We start from the raw sequence: 17,394 nt of genomic DNA on the forward strand, positions 1-17,394 counted from the left end.
TAGTTGTTCATTAAATGTGGCATATGAAGTATTTCCATATACTTCTATTCCACTGTAGCACACTATTGTAGAATACAAAATAGACTTTGACAAAATTACCATTGACTCCCATTGAAACTGCATACAAATTTAGCATTGAGCAATATGAATTACCATTATCTTCCACCGAAACTGAGCATATTCAGACCAGTGAAATGTAGTATTCAAGTGAAGACTTCATATTGAATTGTTGGTTCTCTGTAGATAAAGAGCTCGGTCTGTAGCAGTTCTATATGGAAAGTGTCCTGAGACAACTTCTGTTGTGATTTGGCGCTATACAAATAAAAGTGAATTGAATTGAAATGACATTCCTTTCAAATTAAAAGGTAAAATTTGTATTGACTCCCATTTTCTACTTAATATACAAAGGTAGATTTCCCATTGACTCACATTCAGTGTTGGTATGCTAACTCTTATTCAAACTTATCATGCTAAGTTAGAATTTCTGTTAGCTCCCATTCAGCATGCTGAGGTAATCTACCTCAGCTGCCCTTCAGCTGCTGTAATTCAAGTACATTTCCATTTCAACATGGAGCAGAAGAAAGTCATTTCTGTTGACTTCCATCCCATCGCACACTCGTGTTACTGTGTGCTCAGACAGATCATCAGGCAGACATCAGGCAGTGTGACTGCAGACCAAGTCAACGGAAACACGTGAAATCCTTCGAGAAGGCGAGAACTGAAGTATCTGCACAATGTTTCAGCTGTGTGCAAACAAAAAGATGACTTATCCTGTGATGTTACGAATCTCTTTCATAAACATAAGAGTGAGATGCTGAGCTGAACACAAACACACACATTCAAACATGTAGTTTTACCCCATGCATCCAGATAGTCCAGGACCTGAACACCTGCAGGCACAGAGACACAAAACACCTTCATTCAAGTATGAGCCACTTCTCTGTCAGTCAGCTCTGAATGACCAATCAGCAACATGCGTCTCACCCCTGGGTGCAGTTCTGGTGGCAGGACTGGCACTGGCCGGTCCTGTCGGGGTATTTCCAGATCAGCGTGTCTGCATCTCCCAGCACACCGTGGGGGCAGTGCGGCACACAGTGGGGGCCGTCTTTAAAGTGGGCGCACTGGGAACACTGGTCTGGACCCTGCAGGTGGGGACGGAGGAGGCAGTAAGATATGTTCAGAAGTAATTCACAGAAAATATGGTCAGTTCTTAAAATTGATACTGGAGAATTTTTAGTGCACGGCTCAACTGGATCTGATCACATTTGCTCATTTTTTCCTCTGTTGTGACTTTGTATATTTGTTGGACTTTTTAACAATTCAGTAATTATTATCATCATTATCAGCGGGTGGACTGACCGGTCCGTGGCAGGTCGGGATGTCGGTCTTCAGCAGACACTCTGGGTGACACTCCACACAGCTGCTGTTCACCTGGACCTCTCTGGGCTCACTGCAGAAAAATAATAAAGAGAAAGGTCAGCAGACAGGACGGAAGCCCTCAGAGGACACAACAATCATAGATCAAAGATTCCTAAACACACGAGGTAAACTGTCAAATAAAGGCAGGTTTTAAATTACAGCCTGTCTCTGATATTAGCCTGTTTCAAATAGCAGAATTCAAAGGTCTGTCTCACCCCTGCAGCAGGTTACAGTGTGACACACAGCGCCCCCTGCGGTTGAAATGCCGACAGGAGACGCACATGGTGGGACCTGGACCCCAGCAGCCCACATTTGTACACTCTGTGTCACAGGTTCGATTCTGTTGTTCTGTGTGAAGGAGACAGGAAGATTTTCTCGTTTCATTCACTTTACTAAACAGCGATGGCAGTGATGACCACGGCACACATGCAGGAACTCACCGCAGACATCGGTGGGGGTGTTGTTGCGCATGGTGATGATCTGGTCACTGGATCTAAAGAGGCGGGTCCACTGGTCAGACTGGGTGTAGCACAGCTGAGGGTTTTCCTTCAACAACACCCGGCCGGCACTCACCTCCTTCAGAGAGCGTAGACCCAGCCAGCGGAGGTGCTTTGCCCTCACCACCGCCAAACTGTGCTGTCTAGACAGGAAATATCAAATATAAGGAATACTTAGAATTCAAGTCCAACAAAGAGTTGGACTGACTGAGACGATCAGATTAACCTCACTGTTAATCTGCTGACCACTGAGGTCATTCACCAACAATGTATTTATCAAGTGACTCACGCGCGTGTTGTTCTTCCCCTGATGATCTCCAGGTTCTCAAACACTGACAGAGAGGTCAGATTCTCCGGCCAGGACTGGATCAGCAAGAAACCTGGAGGACGGACACACACACACACACACACACACACACACACACACACACACACACACACACACACACACACACACACACACTTTTGAAACAGATGGAACGTGGCCAGTGGAATTGCACACATAGGACATGTTGCAGACGTGAACAGAACACACCTGGTGGACTTTAGGGGTTACTACAGTAGAGAGGCATTGATGACCTTTGACCTACCTGTGATTTCCTTCACTGTCCTGAAATACTCCAGTTTCGCCGGGTCCATGGGCGGGATTTTATAGTGCACATCCCTGGAGGAACCAATGAAAAGAAACCAAGTGTTCAAGTGTTGACGTCATTGATCACAAAACTTGCCACCTTCCTTCACTCAAAGTAAGTTTTCAGACATCAAGCTGAAGCAGCTGCAGACAGAAGTTCAAGTAGCATCAACAGTTCATGCAGGTAGACCTGGTCTCAAAGTCAACATAAATGAGCGGAAGCACTGCTTAAACATTTTGTCAGACTTCTGACTCGTGGATGGAAAGAAACTGCAGTGAAAACAGTTCACAAAGATCTTTGTGGTTTGTCCAAAGTAACCTGAAAATGTCATTAAACCTGTGAGCAGCTCATGTAGTGCTCAATGGTGACAACAGGAACTGGTCCCCAGGCAGCCCACCACTCCTGGCCTGCCGCGGAGGGAGGACGGTCCAAGGATGGGTTAAAGGCGGGGAATAAATTTCACATATGCATGGCGTGTGCAGTTTCCCCTCCTAACTTCACATGTTGTGTGTGAAATGTGACTGATAAAAGGGATTTCTTAGTGAGGCAGTGAAGAGGATCTCACCCAGTAAAGGAGGTTTCAATGAGGAAGACATCCCCATTGATCTTAGTGCAGTTCCTGAAGGATTCGATGTTGGAGGCGTTGATGGCCATGGTCTTGATCAGAGCACCAACCCCGACTCCATCACAGACTGGAGGAAGAGAAAGACTCCGTCAAGGTTATTTGTTTAGTCTTCAGCTCTGTCTCTCTCAGTGTCTTCCTCTACCTTTTGGACAGGGTCCATCACAGGGTTTGCAGCGTTGGACTCCGTTCTCCTCCACCTCGTACATTCCAGCGCTGCAGGTGCGGACACACGATCCACCTGTCACCACGTAGTTATCTATATGTAATTAAAAACAAAGCAGGAGTGTATTCATTTCTACCTAAATGTAAGGAAGTACACTGCTGCATTCAGGTGAGTTATGCTAGCAGCAGCTAATGTATTGTGGAGCCTCGACCTGCAGCAGAGCTGAGCAGCAGCTACAGAGGTCTGCTCAGTCACTTCTTTCTGAATCCACACCAACATCACTTTGCAGAGCTCCCTCTGGAGACACTAAAGGCTTGACGTTGCTTTAAAACATATGCGGTAGAAGTATGAAGTTTTGGTTTAGCTGTCACAAATTCTTCAGCTGTAATAAACACTGCAGCCTGTGGGGGACACTAGCAGGACCAGAAGATGTGATTATTATTTGATTATATCTGTTTAGAGTGAATTACTGTGTTGATCTTGATTAAAAAGAGGCTTTAAAGTCCATACGTGGGCAGGCCTTGACGCAGGTCGCCCCAAAGGTGAACTTGACGTTGGGATTGTTGACCACCTGGTGGGTCTTGGGGTCATAGACTGTCGGAGGAGGACAAGTATCTTTACAGGTCCCGTCATCATTAAAGTCCCTGCAGGCCTGAAGAAGAAGAGGGACCAAAGGAAAGACAGTGTCTTCAATTTGTGTAAATGTAGCCTTAAAAGAGGTAGAATAGAGGATAACAAGTGAAGCATAACTCAAAAACAGACATTTACTGCTAGTTTGAAAGACAGGGAGAGAATGCATGGCTGAGAGAAAAGAAAGTGAATCTAACTGAATTAGATCAAATGATTAGACTGCATTGGGACTTACCTGCCTTAATAGGGGACTGGCCAGTCTTGAATGAGACCTGACTTGACTTTGGACTTGACTAAAAACTGAGCTTTCTTGATAAGGGACATCCTGGATGTCGGACTTAGACACAGGTAAGTGCTGTAAGTTGCTGGACGGCAGTACTGACAAACAACAAACATGCAGACACTGACCAGGCAGTCTGTGGCTCGAGGTCCAGTGCAGCCAGCAGCACAGTGTTCATTACAGCAGTCGATGGGTTTCGGACCCCGACACCTCCTGCTGCACTGCTCCGCACACTGCAACTTGGTGACTAATAGAGACACACAGAGACAGTTCAGTACATTTTTGCAGTGGAGCTCATCAACATGAATGATATGAATGTTTATTTGTTCATTTTGTCCACGTGTCCCCTGTCTGTCTGTCTGTCTGTCTGTCTGTCTGTCTGTCTGTCTGTCTGTCTGTCTGTCTGTCTGTCTGTCTGTCTGTCTGTCTGTCTGTCTGTCTGTCTGTCTGTCTGTCTGTCTGTCTGTCTCTCTCCTGATCACACCTGCTGCTAATCATGCAATCAAGACCCACCTGCTGCCACAGTATTTAAGCACCAGCTCTACATCAGTATTCATCAAATCCTCTGTTCCACATGTTACAAAGTGAGGCTCCTGTTCCTGCTTCTTGAGTTTTGTCTGCTTGCCTGTAATCCTGACTCCTGCGCTTCTATGTGCCTCAGGTTCATACCTTCTGTGTGCTTGTTATCTGCGCTTGTCATTCAGCGTTCAGAACTAACTTAACTCAATACTCCAGTCAGGAGTACTATCATTCAATGTGCAATGTCAGTACTGATTGTTCATATTCGTTATTCCTTGTTTATACTGTTTGGTTTGATATTTAATGTCCTTATTACTGATGCCCTCTATGTTTGCTATCCACTCTTGCTGCTGTAATACCTGAAATTTCCCCCCTGTGGGACTAATAAAGGTATATCTTATCTTATCTAACAGGTGAGAGACAGAAGGAAGGGGAGAGTCGGTGGAACAGAGGAGAAAAGGTGGAGAAAGGTAACATACAGCAGGTAGACAATGAGAAAAAGGTGTGTGTTTACATCTCTGGCAGTGATCCGGTCCTGCTGCCCAACATGAACCGTTAACACACGCCGGGTCACACTTCTGACCTGGAAACACACACACATTAATATTCAGTAAAACCCCGTGCATCAACTTAATGAGGTAACCATCGTTTTTCTACATACATGTCCGTGCGAAGGTGTCCACTTTGAAAAGCATGCTGGGATTGCTGGCTTTGTCCACGAGGTCCCACCACTGGATGGTCTCAGTGTTACACAGCAAAGGATTGTGGGCCATCTTTACTCCTCCCTTCAGGATCTCTGTGAGGGGACGATGATGGAGACACATAATGAATGATGAAGTTCATGGAGCTCAAGACATTATTTATCAAGTCAAGTCCATGTATTCCTGTCAAATGTGAGGGTCCAGGTCCGACTCAATGAGTTCAGGTCTTAAGACGTGGAGTCAAAGAATTTAAGAGTCTTCCTTCTTTGTATGTGTTGCACACCAACAAAGCGCAGGAGCTCTGGATCGGTAGGAAGAGGATGTTTGGTCGTAAATCACCTCAGTACAGTTTCCCTGTTGTCATGCTGGTAGTGTATTCATTAGGACATCTTGGCATGTGGTAGAATTTGGTTTGGTAGGTGAGGAAATGGAATATTAACGTTGAGGACGTTGTTACCAAAGGTTGATCAATCAAACTCAAATGATTGACACTTTGCAGTAAAGCAGCTGTGAGTTTCCTCCAGTGATCGCTGGTCAGTCGTGTGCTGGAGGCTCCAGGAACTGGACGTCCTGGAGTTTAAGCAATTTGCTGGCAGAATAATCTCCAGTGGAACAGAGACAACTGCAGACAAATTGTGGGTTTATTTGCGTGTTGCCAATGGTTGGCAAGCTAGCGCGATGGCTATACTTAAAATAGCTAGAGCTCTTCCCTCCAGGAGGTAGTGAATGGCGCCATAATGGTTTGAATTTCCGGCTTAGTTATTGTGTAAGGTTGGTGTGACGGAGGAAGCATCGACAACTTCATCGACACCTTCAGATAATTAATTAGCTAGCTGGATACGTTGTTGTTGGACATAATGGGACTTTTTTACTGTCTTGGTTGACATTAGCTGACCATTTTTGCTAGCATTAGCCACTGGGCCACTGGGCCACTGGCTGTAACCAAAATTCCTTACCAACATGCTATTTAGCACAAAAGATTTTTTATGATGAACTTAAACCAATAGCACATGGATTGCACACTATATACACAGAAATTTTACAGTATGCAAGCTGTGTTTCTGACGTCTTCATGCTACGCCACAGTGATGGACTGCAGGTTGCAAGGATCGGACTGGGAGGGGAGGTAGGTCCTGGTGAGAGCGTTTAATGCTGCGTGTAAAATGTTCTACAATGTTATCAATGTTGAAATTGAAACGTTTTAGACATTTTTTACAAATGAAATTACATTTTGGCTATTAGAGAGAAAGTACCAAAAACAAGGTACCATTGAGTACCAGTACCGAAGACTCAGAGTCACATGAAAAGTTCTAAAGTCCAGAAGTCACAATCAGTTCTTAAGTCATGAAGTCCAAGTCAAATGTCTCATGCTCAGGCTGTTTCAGGCTGAATTTAGGGGGAAAAAATTATGCACAGCTGGAATATTTTCATTTAATTTAATGCTGCAACCATAAAATGTAGGAATAAATGCACAAGAGGAACTATTGTGTGTTCAGATCCATCAATATTTCTTTTCTGAAACTGAACCAAATGACATCATAAATTGTCAAAACCATAATTCCAGTTTCTACACAACCTCCAACAGCCAGAGCTTCAAATGCAGACGCATCTTCTTTGGGCCAACACGGAGCTGACTTTAAGTCCACTTAATGCTGCTGAATATCACTCTGACAGCTTTCAGGATGCATCCGCAGTAAATCAACTATGTCATCAGCCAGAGCTCGTATGGGTGCGGTCTATTTCCTGCAGCCAGAGCACAATCTGGTGTTGACAGAGGATTTTTAAATGGTGTGCTGACTCCACCCGCCCGGCCCGCTGCCAGTAATGAGTGAGGCAACATCAATGACACTCCTCAGCAGCTTGTAAAATGAAATGAAGCAGAAAACAATGAGCAGTAAATAGTTCGAGGAAAAATAAGAGTATGAAGAATACAGAAGGTTGACAGCTAAAGGTCGACATGCCCACGGTCACATGCATCAAGTCCAGCGTTATGAGCAACACATTATGCTCATCTGACAGAGATCTTAAAATACAGCGGTAGGCTCTTACAAAAGAAAGGAAATGGCGTTGCTTTAAAATGACCGTCAGGTGCAGTTACTCCTCTCGGACCTCAAACTGCTGCTCATACTGTACTTCGAGCTCTCCGAGCAGCCAGACTCGGCCCAGGATGGTATATGTGCTGGAAACTCTCAGGCCCCCTGAGGTACCAACTAGATCTGTCTATTTGCTGGGAAGACAGGACATTCCCAGGCCCCCTTGAACTACCCATTCGTGTGTGTGTGTTTGTACCCGTCAGACTGCTCAGCTGCAGCTGTTTCAGTCCGCCGGTGTAGTTGAGAGTTGCAGACGAGTAGTTCTTGATGTAGTTCGACATCACCAGCAGAGCGAACTGGCTCTCGTAGATGTTCTGACCTCGGATCAGCCTCAGATTGACCAATGGGATGACTGCGGCCTCGTTCATGGCGATCAGAACGTAGCCGCCGACTTCCTGGATGGTCTGAAGAAAGAGGAGATGATCAGTAATCAATCACCAAATCACCAGCGTTTGCTTTCAGGGATTCTGCGCAGTTCGAAAAGCTGGCTGAAAAAATGTGAGCTGTGTTGTTTCATTTTAAAACAAATCTTCATCGACTGATTGTTGGCATCAATCACTGACTGATTTCAGGAAGCTCTTTGAAATCAGTTCCTGTGTGTGTCGTTTCCTGCACATGCAGCTGTGATGAGGGTCTGTTTTGAACTCCCTCTGCTGATGTGATGAAGGGCGCTCTGACCTGCTCAACAGCAACTTTGGGAAAAGCAAACACGATGCTTTCACAGCATCGATGTTTGCTTATTCTTCTCTTCTGGGTTTGAGTTTTCTGCCAACAGAGTTCTTCAATACTGTTTGGCAGATGACCATCAGTTCTCAGATGTCAGAGGGTCCTCAAATGCAACACAAAGACAGTTTTAAAAAAGCTTCCTGATCACTGCAGGAGGGAAATGTCACTCTGACAGAAAGAAAGACGACGATTGCCTGGAAAGAAGGTGATCAATATAAAAACTGATGGATGATTTAGAAATAATCAAAGTGTGTTTGACACCAAAAACTGAAGAAACTGAAGCTACCAGGCTGCACAACAAATCCAGCACTGGACACCGACCTGGAGGAAGGACAGGTCATGGTGCTCCTGGGTGTAGGTGATCTCCAGGTTCTCCAGGACCACGGAGCAGTTGGAGTACATCCTCACCATGTTGTCATAGTGATTATCGCGAGTCCCCAACAACGTCAGCTGGTTACTCATTCCCTGACACACTGATGAGAGACATGAGACAGAGAGACACGACTGTCAGAGCTGCAGCGTATGACCACAGTTATGTGTCTGCACACAAACTTCAAACATCCCATAATTAAATGCACCTATAATGTCATGAAACTAGAAACTGTATCTGTCAGATAAATGTGGTGAAGGAACAGTACAAGTACCTCAAAAGTGTATTTAAACACAGTGCCTGAATAACTGTACTTTGTTACTCCAGCGCTGCTCTGACCCTGTTTTCATGCTCTGGTTAATCTAATTACACTGAAGTGTCAGGTGTGTGACCCAGTGAGGATCAGTGAATGAGGCAGCAGATGATGTTAAGATAAGAGGTCATGACATAAAGTATTTAAAGAAGGAGTGTGCAGGTGTGAGAACATTCCAAAGAAAAACAAGTTGAACAGCAGCTGCAGGAAACATGTGACACATCGATTCCTCCTCAGAGCGCGGAATGAAGCCCTACAGGCTGCGATCGTAGGAGGGAGCAACTTCGTCTTCGCAGGAAGGGGAGTGTCTGCTGGGAGGGTTTAAGAAGAAATCAGAAGATACGAGGAGGAGAGTCGCACTCCCCCCGGGCTTCTGCAGCGACATCAGTGAGCGTATAAACAGCCTGCGGCGTCCTGACTGACAGCCTGCAGCAGCTGCTTCACCTGTCCTGCAGGTTCTTCCTCCACACCTGATCCCATTCAGCAGCACACACACTGAGCGAGTTACAGCAACAATACAACACAGATCACTGAGAACGCCTCGGATCAGAGAGACTGCGTCGTTGGATGGATGAAAAATGTGGATAATTATTTCATAAACCGATGATGACTTTGGTCTGAACTTGTTTCTCTCAATGTGTGTCTCTGGCTGCATTCCCATTGGCCGGCTGCCCACTGTGATGTCACAAAGACAACACAGCTGCGGCATGCACCGATCTCTGCCTTGCTGGGATTGGCTGATGGCTCGCTTTCAGGGCAGCGGTCCACATCTGGAGACACACACACACACACACACACACACACACACACACACACACCCCTCACACATTCACACCACTAAACCTGAAGCACTGATTGAAAATGTGATGTTTTAATGTGAACGTCAGCGTGCAGCCTCCACACTGCCCCCTGCAGACCAAACTCACTCATGTGCAACACCGGTGGATCCCAGAGAGGACAAATCAAGATTCAATAACGTCAATCGGACCATTACCTTGGTGAATCTCGATTATTTGAGATCCTTTTGAGACTGTTTTTCTCAGCCAGGTGACACACTCGTTCTGTTCCACTGCTCCCTGCTGTCTGCAGCCTAACGTCAGAATGAAGGAAAAGTCCTGATTTCTTTATGAATACGACACCAGTTTGTTTCACTGGTCCCAGAATGCAACAGTACTTCCTGTGTGGTGTCACCAAATCAACCAGGACTGAATGCTTCCAGACTAACACTTGAAAAGAATTTACAACATTAAAATTTTAAGCCTCTAAAACTTTCTTTCTTTCATTGGTAAGAAAAATTCACGCTCTGGGTTAAAACCATAATTTGATGAATATCCTCATGTCCCTCATGGACACACAGACAGCTGAAGACAACGTCTCAGGCGGGTTCTGCAGCTGAAACACGCATCTTTTTCTACGACTCGGTGGATTTGTGGAGGTTTATTAGCAACACAGCAGATAAAACAGATCCTCTGAAAGCGGAAGTCGCACTGACTTGTTTCATGTCTGTGTGTTGAGCTGTGACTCAGAGGACGAGGACGCTCAGAGAACGCTGAGGCCTTTCAAGCACTTTAATCTGCCGTCTGACCGCAGCCACAGCTGATCAACACCAGACACAAAGCACGCATACGCAGGTTTAAAGTGAAGCGTTACGTGCAGCATCATGCAACAGCTAACGAGAACACTGCCAGGAACGAGCTTTAATCTGTGTGAGACACTGACAGACACACACACACACACACACACACACACACACACACACACACACACACACACACACACACACACACACACACACTGTTTATTCAGGAACTGGTCTGATCTGTCAGATGGTTTCTTGGACGACGTCCTTGGCTGCTGTATGGCACACTGCACATGAAAGAAGTGTGTGTGTGTGTGTGTGTGTGTGTGTGTGTGTGTGTGTGTGTGAACCATGCGCATGTTTTCTTATGAAGGCCAAAGATAACGTAGAAATGCTTTTGCAATCTTTGCTCATACAATCGGCTCCACCTCGTTTCTCAGCAGCTCAGTTCCAGCCTGAGATTAAACTCAACAGAGAGAAGTGGATTTCTGCCTGAGCGTTCACTCAGAGTAACCACAGAGACACAAGTGGACGCACACAACAGCTGCTGAGGGACAACTCGTCCTTCAAGCCAACGTTCATGCTTCAGAAAATCCCTCTCAGTCTAAAACTTCCTCCACAGCAACGAGAAAACAAACTGTGTTCGGTTATTCGTCAGTGTTCCCGGGTTAAACTAACCATGCAGCAAATGTCTCTGTGGCAGGTGCATCAGTCAGGGACGGATACACCGAGGACACGAGGACTAGAAGGAGAAGAAGAAAAAGAAGAGGCTGTTTCTGCTGCTGAAAACTCATTAATGAAACGTAATGACTGCACACTGCTGTTCCTGAGACAAGTAATCACATTACTGCATCACGTCACAAAGTACTGCGTTACAGTGGAGCGCTGAGAAACGCTGCTGGAAGCTTTGCGGGAGCTGAAAATGGCAGTTTTTCATCAAACAGCGTCACAGTGCTTCAGCTCTTTCATCATGTTTCTGAACTCTTCCGGTGGTTAACACACAGAAATGTCGGCACACACATTCACTGCGTCCGGCAGCTTGAATTGACAGTAGCTGAGTTTTATGCTGAGGTTCATGCACGTGCACGTGCATGTCAACAATCGCCACGCCATCCTGCCGGAGCTCAGAGAGACAAACCGCAAATGAATCAGAGGGAGGACGACAGAGGACGGACATGAAGAAACTGGATCGTTCAAATCCTCTTTATCCATCTGTCCTCTGCCTCCATGTTCCTGCTGAGTCAGCTGGAGCGCACAGCAAGGAGAGAGAAAAGAAAGAAAGAAAGAAAGAAAGAAAGAAAGAAAGAAAGAAAGAAAGAAAGAAAAGGGAAGAGGTGGAAGTAAAAGAAAACGAGAAAAGAAAGGGAAGGAAAAAGGAAAAGAAAAGAAAATGGAGGAAAAGACAAAAAGAAAAGGAAATAAAATACAACAAAAGGAAAGAAAAAGGAAAAAATGAAAGAAAAGAAAAGAGAGACATGTAAATCTTTGCTGTTGGTGTTTTGTTTTTCTGAAATCTGAAGATTCCAACTGGTGTGTGTGTGTGTGTGTGTGTGTGTGTGTGTGTGTGTGTGTGTGTGTGTGTGTGTGTGTGTGTGTGTGTGTGTGTGTGTGTGTGTATTGGTTTAGACAAACTGTTCTAACTTTGAGGGTCAGACTGACTTGTTTTCAGGTCACCCCCCCCCCCCCCCCCCGGGGGTTGGGTCAGGGTTGGGGGGCCTCTCGTGACGATGCTGCATGTGTCTCTGCAGTCTTAAACTGCGGCTCAGACACAAATAAACTGTCCTCTTCATCAGAACTCTTCACTTTTATTCTGCTGCTGTCGGTGGTTTAATGGGACCAGTGTTTTCTCTGCAGATCACAATCGCTGCAGCAGCCAATCAGAGCTCAGGAAAGATACAGAAAAGAATTTGTCGGTTTCACAATGTCTGCGAGATGCAGGTGGAGATAAGACACCAACCTGTGCCTGCACCCACTGCCTCTTCCTCCCATTGCAACAGTCAGCTCTTCATCGTCTCTGTCTCAGAGGAATGTGTGTGCGTGCGTGCGTGCGTGCGTGCGTGCGTGCGTGCGTGCGTGCGTGCGTGCGTGTGTGTGTGTCAGGGCTGAATTAGCTGTAATGAGTGAGGAGCTGCTGACTGCTCTTCAACACCACAGTCAGTGTTCACTGTAACAACGTCAGTCAGTCAACATGTTGTTTGTCTGCACTGAGGCCGTCTGTCCGCTTGTTGACAGCCTGCGTCGTCCAATCAGCAGCCTGGAGAATGACCTGATGGACCCACACTACACCAGAGCCTGAACACCCGAGCCTGAACCCAGACTGACTGCAGCCTAACTCTGACCTGAGATCAGCCTCCAAACTGACCTGCAGAGCTGGTCGCTCATCCAAAACCTCCAGCAGGGTTTCCTGAGACCAGGACCAGGACCAGGACCAGGACCAGGACCAGGACCAGGACCAGGACCAGGACCAGGATCGTGTGGGCTTTGTCAAAAATGTTACACAAACTGTTCATATGTGTTTTCTGCTCTGTCACCTCTGTGCTTCATTAGTCTGAGACACAAACACTCTCAGTTTGAAAGGAGTCATATGGACTAAAGGACGGTCCAGCACAGGCTGCCTCAGCCTTCAGACAACATCTCAGTCCCCTCCGTGTTTGAGGACCAACATTTGAAACAACTGAGGATCTATTTGAAGTTCTCCAGCTGACAGCAGCTCGTCTACTTCCTGAGTGAAACTGAACGGCCTCGGTCATGAAGCCCGTGCTCGAGTCGTTTCCTGAACGTCTGAGCTGAGACGCTGTGGACAGACTTTCTCCCTTTCTGCTCTTGTCGTCTTTATTTACGAGACCCTCGGCGGGGCGGCTGATCCCTCTGAGAGCAAAGAAAAGCTCTAAATGAAAGTCCAGTCGCAGCCGCGCACAAACAGAGCGAGGCCAGCGTCTTGACTGCGAGGCGGCGGCGTCTTCACAGAGCAGCAGGACAAAATCAATCTTCATAAAAGATCAAAGAGCGCAGAAGAAAACGGAGCAGAAGATGGAGAGTTTCTGCCTTCCTGCTCTGAGTTCACCCAAAAAACAACCAAACCTACGTGAACTCTGGTCCCCGCAGAGGTCTGCGCGGTTCAGTTCGAACTTAACGAATCGGACGTTAAGTTTATCAAATAAAGATTATAATAAGAAAAGTCAACGCCGTCTCTTTGCACACAGGCCGAGCAGCTGCTGCAGAGGAGCACGTCATCAGATCTGAACCCGCTCAGCTCCACATTCAGAAAGATGTTCAGCAGCTCACTGCTGTGACGCTGATCAGCTTCAGTTATTGATCCGACTTCAAACAGATGAGATGATCAGTTGATAGTACTTTTACTCAAGCACTGTGCTGAAGTACACTGTTGAAGTACTTGTACTGTACTTGAGTCTTTTCTTTTCATCTGACAGCTTCAGTTACTTTACGGATAAAAGATCTTACATCAAAACACACGAAGACTTTAGAAAATCTGATGTTTTCTTATATGAAGAATTCTGTTTGTGGATTGATGTGATTCAGAGTCAGATTCAAGTGTTTGATGAAGCAGAACGAGACAAAGAGACGTCACTGCTAACATGACAAAGGAAAACCAGAGCTGATTGATTAAAAGGCTCAGATCAATGAAAAAGCATCCGTCAATGAAAGCTTGTGTCTAAAGGCCTGGATTGGACCTCAGTGCAGTCACCTTGCCTGCAGCTCCAGCTCACCGCCCAAAGACAAATATTCACTCCACCAAATCAATGAGGGCTTTTGATCGATCTGCTGCGAAAACGCTCCATAAAACGCCGGGTTTTAAACTGCGCTTAAGTGTTTTTATTGATATTTCTGAACGGGCAGAAAACACGACGTGACAGACGCACGAGAGGCTGTTTGACCCTGAACGGACCCGAACCTGCAGGCTGGACCTGGTTCTCCACAGACCTGTTGGACCGAAAGGTCACAGTGGAACACAGTGGCTTTGTCTCTGTACAACACACACACACACACACACACACACACACACACACACACACACACACACACACACACACACAGTTCAGGAATGTCTTGACCAGCTGAGAAATGCTCGCCCTGTCCAACACACACTCAGCAGGTTTGAGCTCCGCCGACAAAATCACATTTCAGTTTCACTTCGACTGCTTTCGCTTTAAAAACTGCAGGATCCTGCAGCCCCGAAGCTCCTCGATGTGGGAATAAGCTTCCTAACAAGTCCAACAACGTTGGACAAGGTGAAGACATGTCCGTGTCTGCTGAAGACGATCAGTTACTGCAGGTTACAATGCGTCCTCACAGCGTTTCTAAAAACACGAGGACACCACGCAAAACAACAGCAGCAGAACGTGATGATCTGCAAAACTGTGAAACCTCATTTGATTGAAAATAAGACGACATCACATGTGAAAAGTGAGAAATTTCTTCGTTTTTCAAAATGATATCCTCATTTAGAATATGATGCAGGAAAAGTTTAAGAATAATATTTCAGCTGAGGGTTTGTTTCACTGTCTGCAGTCGATGTCATTAACGGGACCATCCAATTCGTGGTCCGGTGGTCTGGGGGGGCATCGGTCCACATGGCTAACCAGCACGTCTGAGAAGGCTCCATTAACGCTGAACCATACATTCAAGTATTGAAGCAACATGCTGCTCAGCAGACGACGTCTTTTCAGGACGGTCAACGTCAAAACACATTCTGCCCGAGTTCAAACACTAAACTGACTGTCAGCCACTGAAAATGTCATTATGAGCATTATGAACCTCAAATAGGACAGAGGAGAGTCTGACCTGTCGAGCAGCTTTAATCACACATTAAGCCTGAACGAGAAAACTTTGGTCCTTCAGGACGACAGCAGCTTCGTTAAGAGAAGAGAGCGAAACATGAGCCTGACCAGCGTCACTCAAACACGTTGCTGCATCAGATTCTAAATCTAAATGAGCAAAACAATGAAATTTCTCAGTTTCAACATTTGAGACGTCGTCTTTGTGCAAATCATCAGATTCTGTTTCTACGGTTTCCACAGTGTCCAGGAACAACAGAACCCCTCCATGCACAGGTCATCAGTTCATGCCTGAAGGTCATCTGATATCACTGGAATACCACTGAAATTAATGATCAGGAAGAATCTGAAAGCAAACTGATAAACTCTAAAAAACGTGCCGTCTCTTCATATGATGGTCGTGGATGCCTGAGATTCAGTGGAGCAAAATGATGCTCTGCAGGGTGTAAATCGCAGAGAGCAGACGTGCTTTCTGTCCGTCTGTCGGTTCAGGCTGCCTCTGTCGGCTTTGTCCTGCTCTTCAGCTCGCTCATGAATAAAAAGGTCTCACGTGGGGTTCGTCTTTTCTTTGTCTCTCAGCTGTGAGAGCAGCCGCAAGATCCCGTCTGACAGGAGGAGAGCTGAATGGGAAGTGGAGAACAAACATATTCCCACCAAAAACTACTCACCAAATCTGCATCTGTGTGTGTGTGAGTGTGTGTGTGTGAGTGTGTGTGTGTGTGTGTGTGTGTGTGTGAGTGTGTGTGTGTGTGTGTGTGTGTGTGTGTGAGTGTGTGTGTGTGTGTGTGTGTGTGAGTGTGTGTGTGTGTGTGTGTGTGTGAGTGTGTGTGTGAGTGTGTGTGTGTGTGTGTGTGTGTGTGAGTGTGTGTGTGTGTGTGTGTGTGTGAGTGTGTGTGTGTGTGTGAGTGTGTGTGTGTGTGTGTGTGTGTGTGTGTGTGTGAGTGTGTGTGTGTGTGTGTGTGTGTGTGTGTGTGTGTGAGTGTGTGTGTGTGTGTGTGTGTGTGTGTGTGTGTGTGTGTGTGTCCTGCCTGCAGCACTGTGTGCAGGTCAGAGCGAGACTCTGCTTGTCTCTCTGACTGAAGCTGCTTCTCTCTCACTTTGTTGCCGTTGAAGGAAAATTCCAGGAACTGAGGCCCGTCTGTTTTCCCTCTTTAACACTTTGACTGTGAATAATCTGGGGACAGACTGAGGACACGTCCTCTCGTCTCCGTCGCAGCTGGAGCTAAGAACGATGCTGAAGTTTCTACATTTACACTGTCAGGCTACTCCAGCAGAGACCAGCCTGAGGGATTTACTGCCCTGAGTCATTTCCAGCTTCTTCTCAGGCTGTTTTAACCTCAGCCACCACTGTGACTTTAATATAACCTGAGACTAAAAGATCCATCTGATTGGTGGAGGCCGTGTGACCTGCAGACACTGCTGAGGGCACAGAAAGCCCTGTCCTCATGCACAGTATAAATCAGAGGATTACATTTCGATTGTGAGCTCAGGCGGGCTGCAGACCTCTGAATCACCGGCGACATCTCAGATTTTACTCAGTGATTCAAAAAGGCCTCGTGTTGTGTTCGCTGACCTCCACCAGCTGGAAAAACAGAGCGCTCGCATTAGAACTGGGGTTGTCATCTACTACGCAGCTGTACAAGCTGCTGAAGACGATTTAAAGAAATAATAACTCATAACTACACCCAAAAGACATCGCATCGCAGTGAACCTCTATTTAATAAAAGTAATTTTGTCAACGTTAATCACATTTGTGCTTGTAGTAAAAGAATCAGCGCTCCACCCAAAGGACGAAATCAGCAGAAGCAGTTCATTTTTAAAAGCTTGTGTAAAAGGACATTTGTCCTCAGACACATAAAAAAACAGGATGCTCTCAGTGCACAAGCAGATTAGTGACGGTGTGATCAGGATCCGGTTTCAGTCTCAGACGTCCAACTGAAAGAGACGAAGTTCAGACACCCTGCAGCTTCAACAACTGCTGTTTTCCATTCAACACCAGTTTGGCTTGTGTTCTGGTACTTTGTCTGAACTCACCTCTGAGGTCAAGGACG

The 17,394-nt window shown here is 46.1% G+C and overlaps 1 protein-coding gene across 1 annotated transcript in view; it reads right to left on the reverse strand.

Moving 5' to 3' along the window:
- The window catches only part of LOC139347121 (melanoma receptor tyrosine-protein kinase-like), a 31,544-nt gene that overhangs the window by 8,417 nt on the left and 5,733 nt on the right, over nt 1–17,394 (reverse strand). The window contains exons 2-16 of the mRNA XM_070986592.1: nt 8,607–8,758; nt 7,756–7,963; nt 5,427–5,561; nt 5,280–5,348; nt 4,375–4,493; nt 3,847–3,988; nt 3,316–3,429; nt 3,114–3,240; nt 2,507–2,580; nt 2,206–2,296; nt 1,860–2,059; nt 1,635–1,767; nt 1,360–1,450; nt 985–1,142; nt 858–890 (exon numbers count right to left, since the gene is read on the reverse strand). Coding sequence (XP_070842693.1) covers nt 858–890; nt 985–1,142; nt 1,360–1,450; nt 1,635–1,767; nt 1,860–2,059; nt 2,206–2,296; nt 2,507–2,580; nt 3,114–3,240; nt 3,316–3,429; nt 3,847–3,988; nt 4,375–4,493; nt 5,280–5,348; nt 5,427–5,561; nt 7,756–7,963; nt 8,607–8,758 — 1,846 coding nt within the window. The remainder of the gene's footprint in view (nt 1–857; nt 891–984; nt 1,143–1,359; nt 1,451–1,634; nt 1,768–1,859; nt 2,060–2,205; nt 2,297–2,506; nt 2,581–3,113; nt 3,241–3,315; nt 3,430–3,846; nt 3,989–4,374; nt 4,494–5,279; nt 5,349–5,426; nt 5,562–7,755; nt 7,964–8,606; nt 8,759–17,394) is intronic.

The sequence above is a fragment of the Chaetodon trifascialis genome, chromosome 18, assembly GCF_039877785.1.
Source record: "Chaetodon trifascialis isolate fChaTrf1 chromosome 18, fChaTrf1.hap1, whole genome shotgun sequence".
Classification (NCBI taxonomy): domain Eukaryota; kingdom Metazoa; phylum Chordata; class Actinopteri; order Chaetodontiformes; family Chaetodontidae; genus Chaetodon; species Chaetodon trifascialis.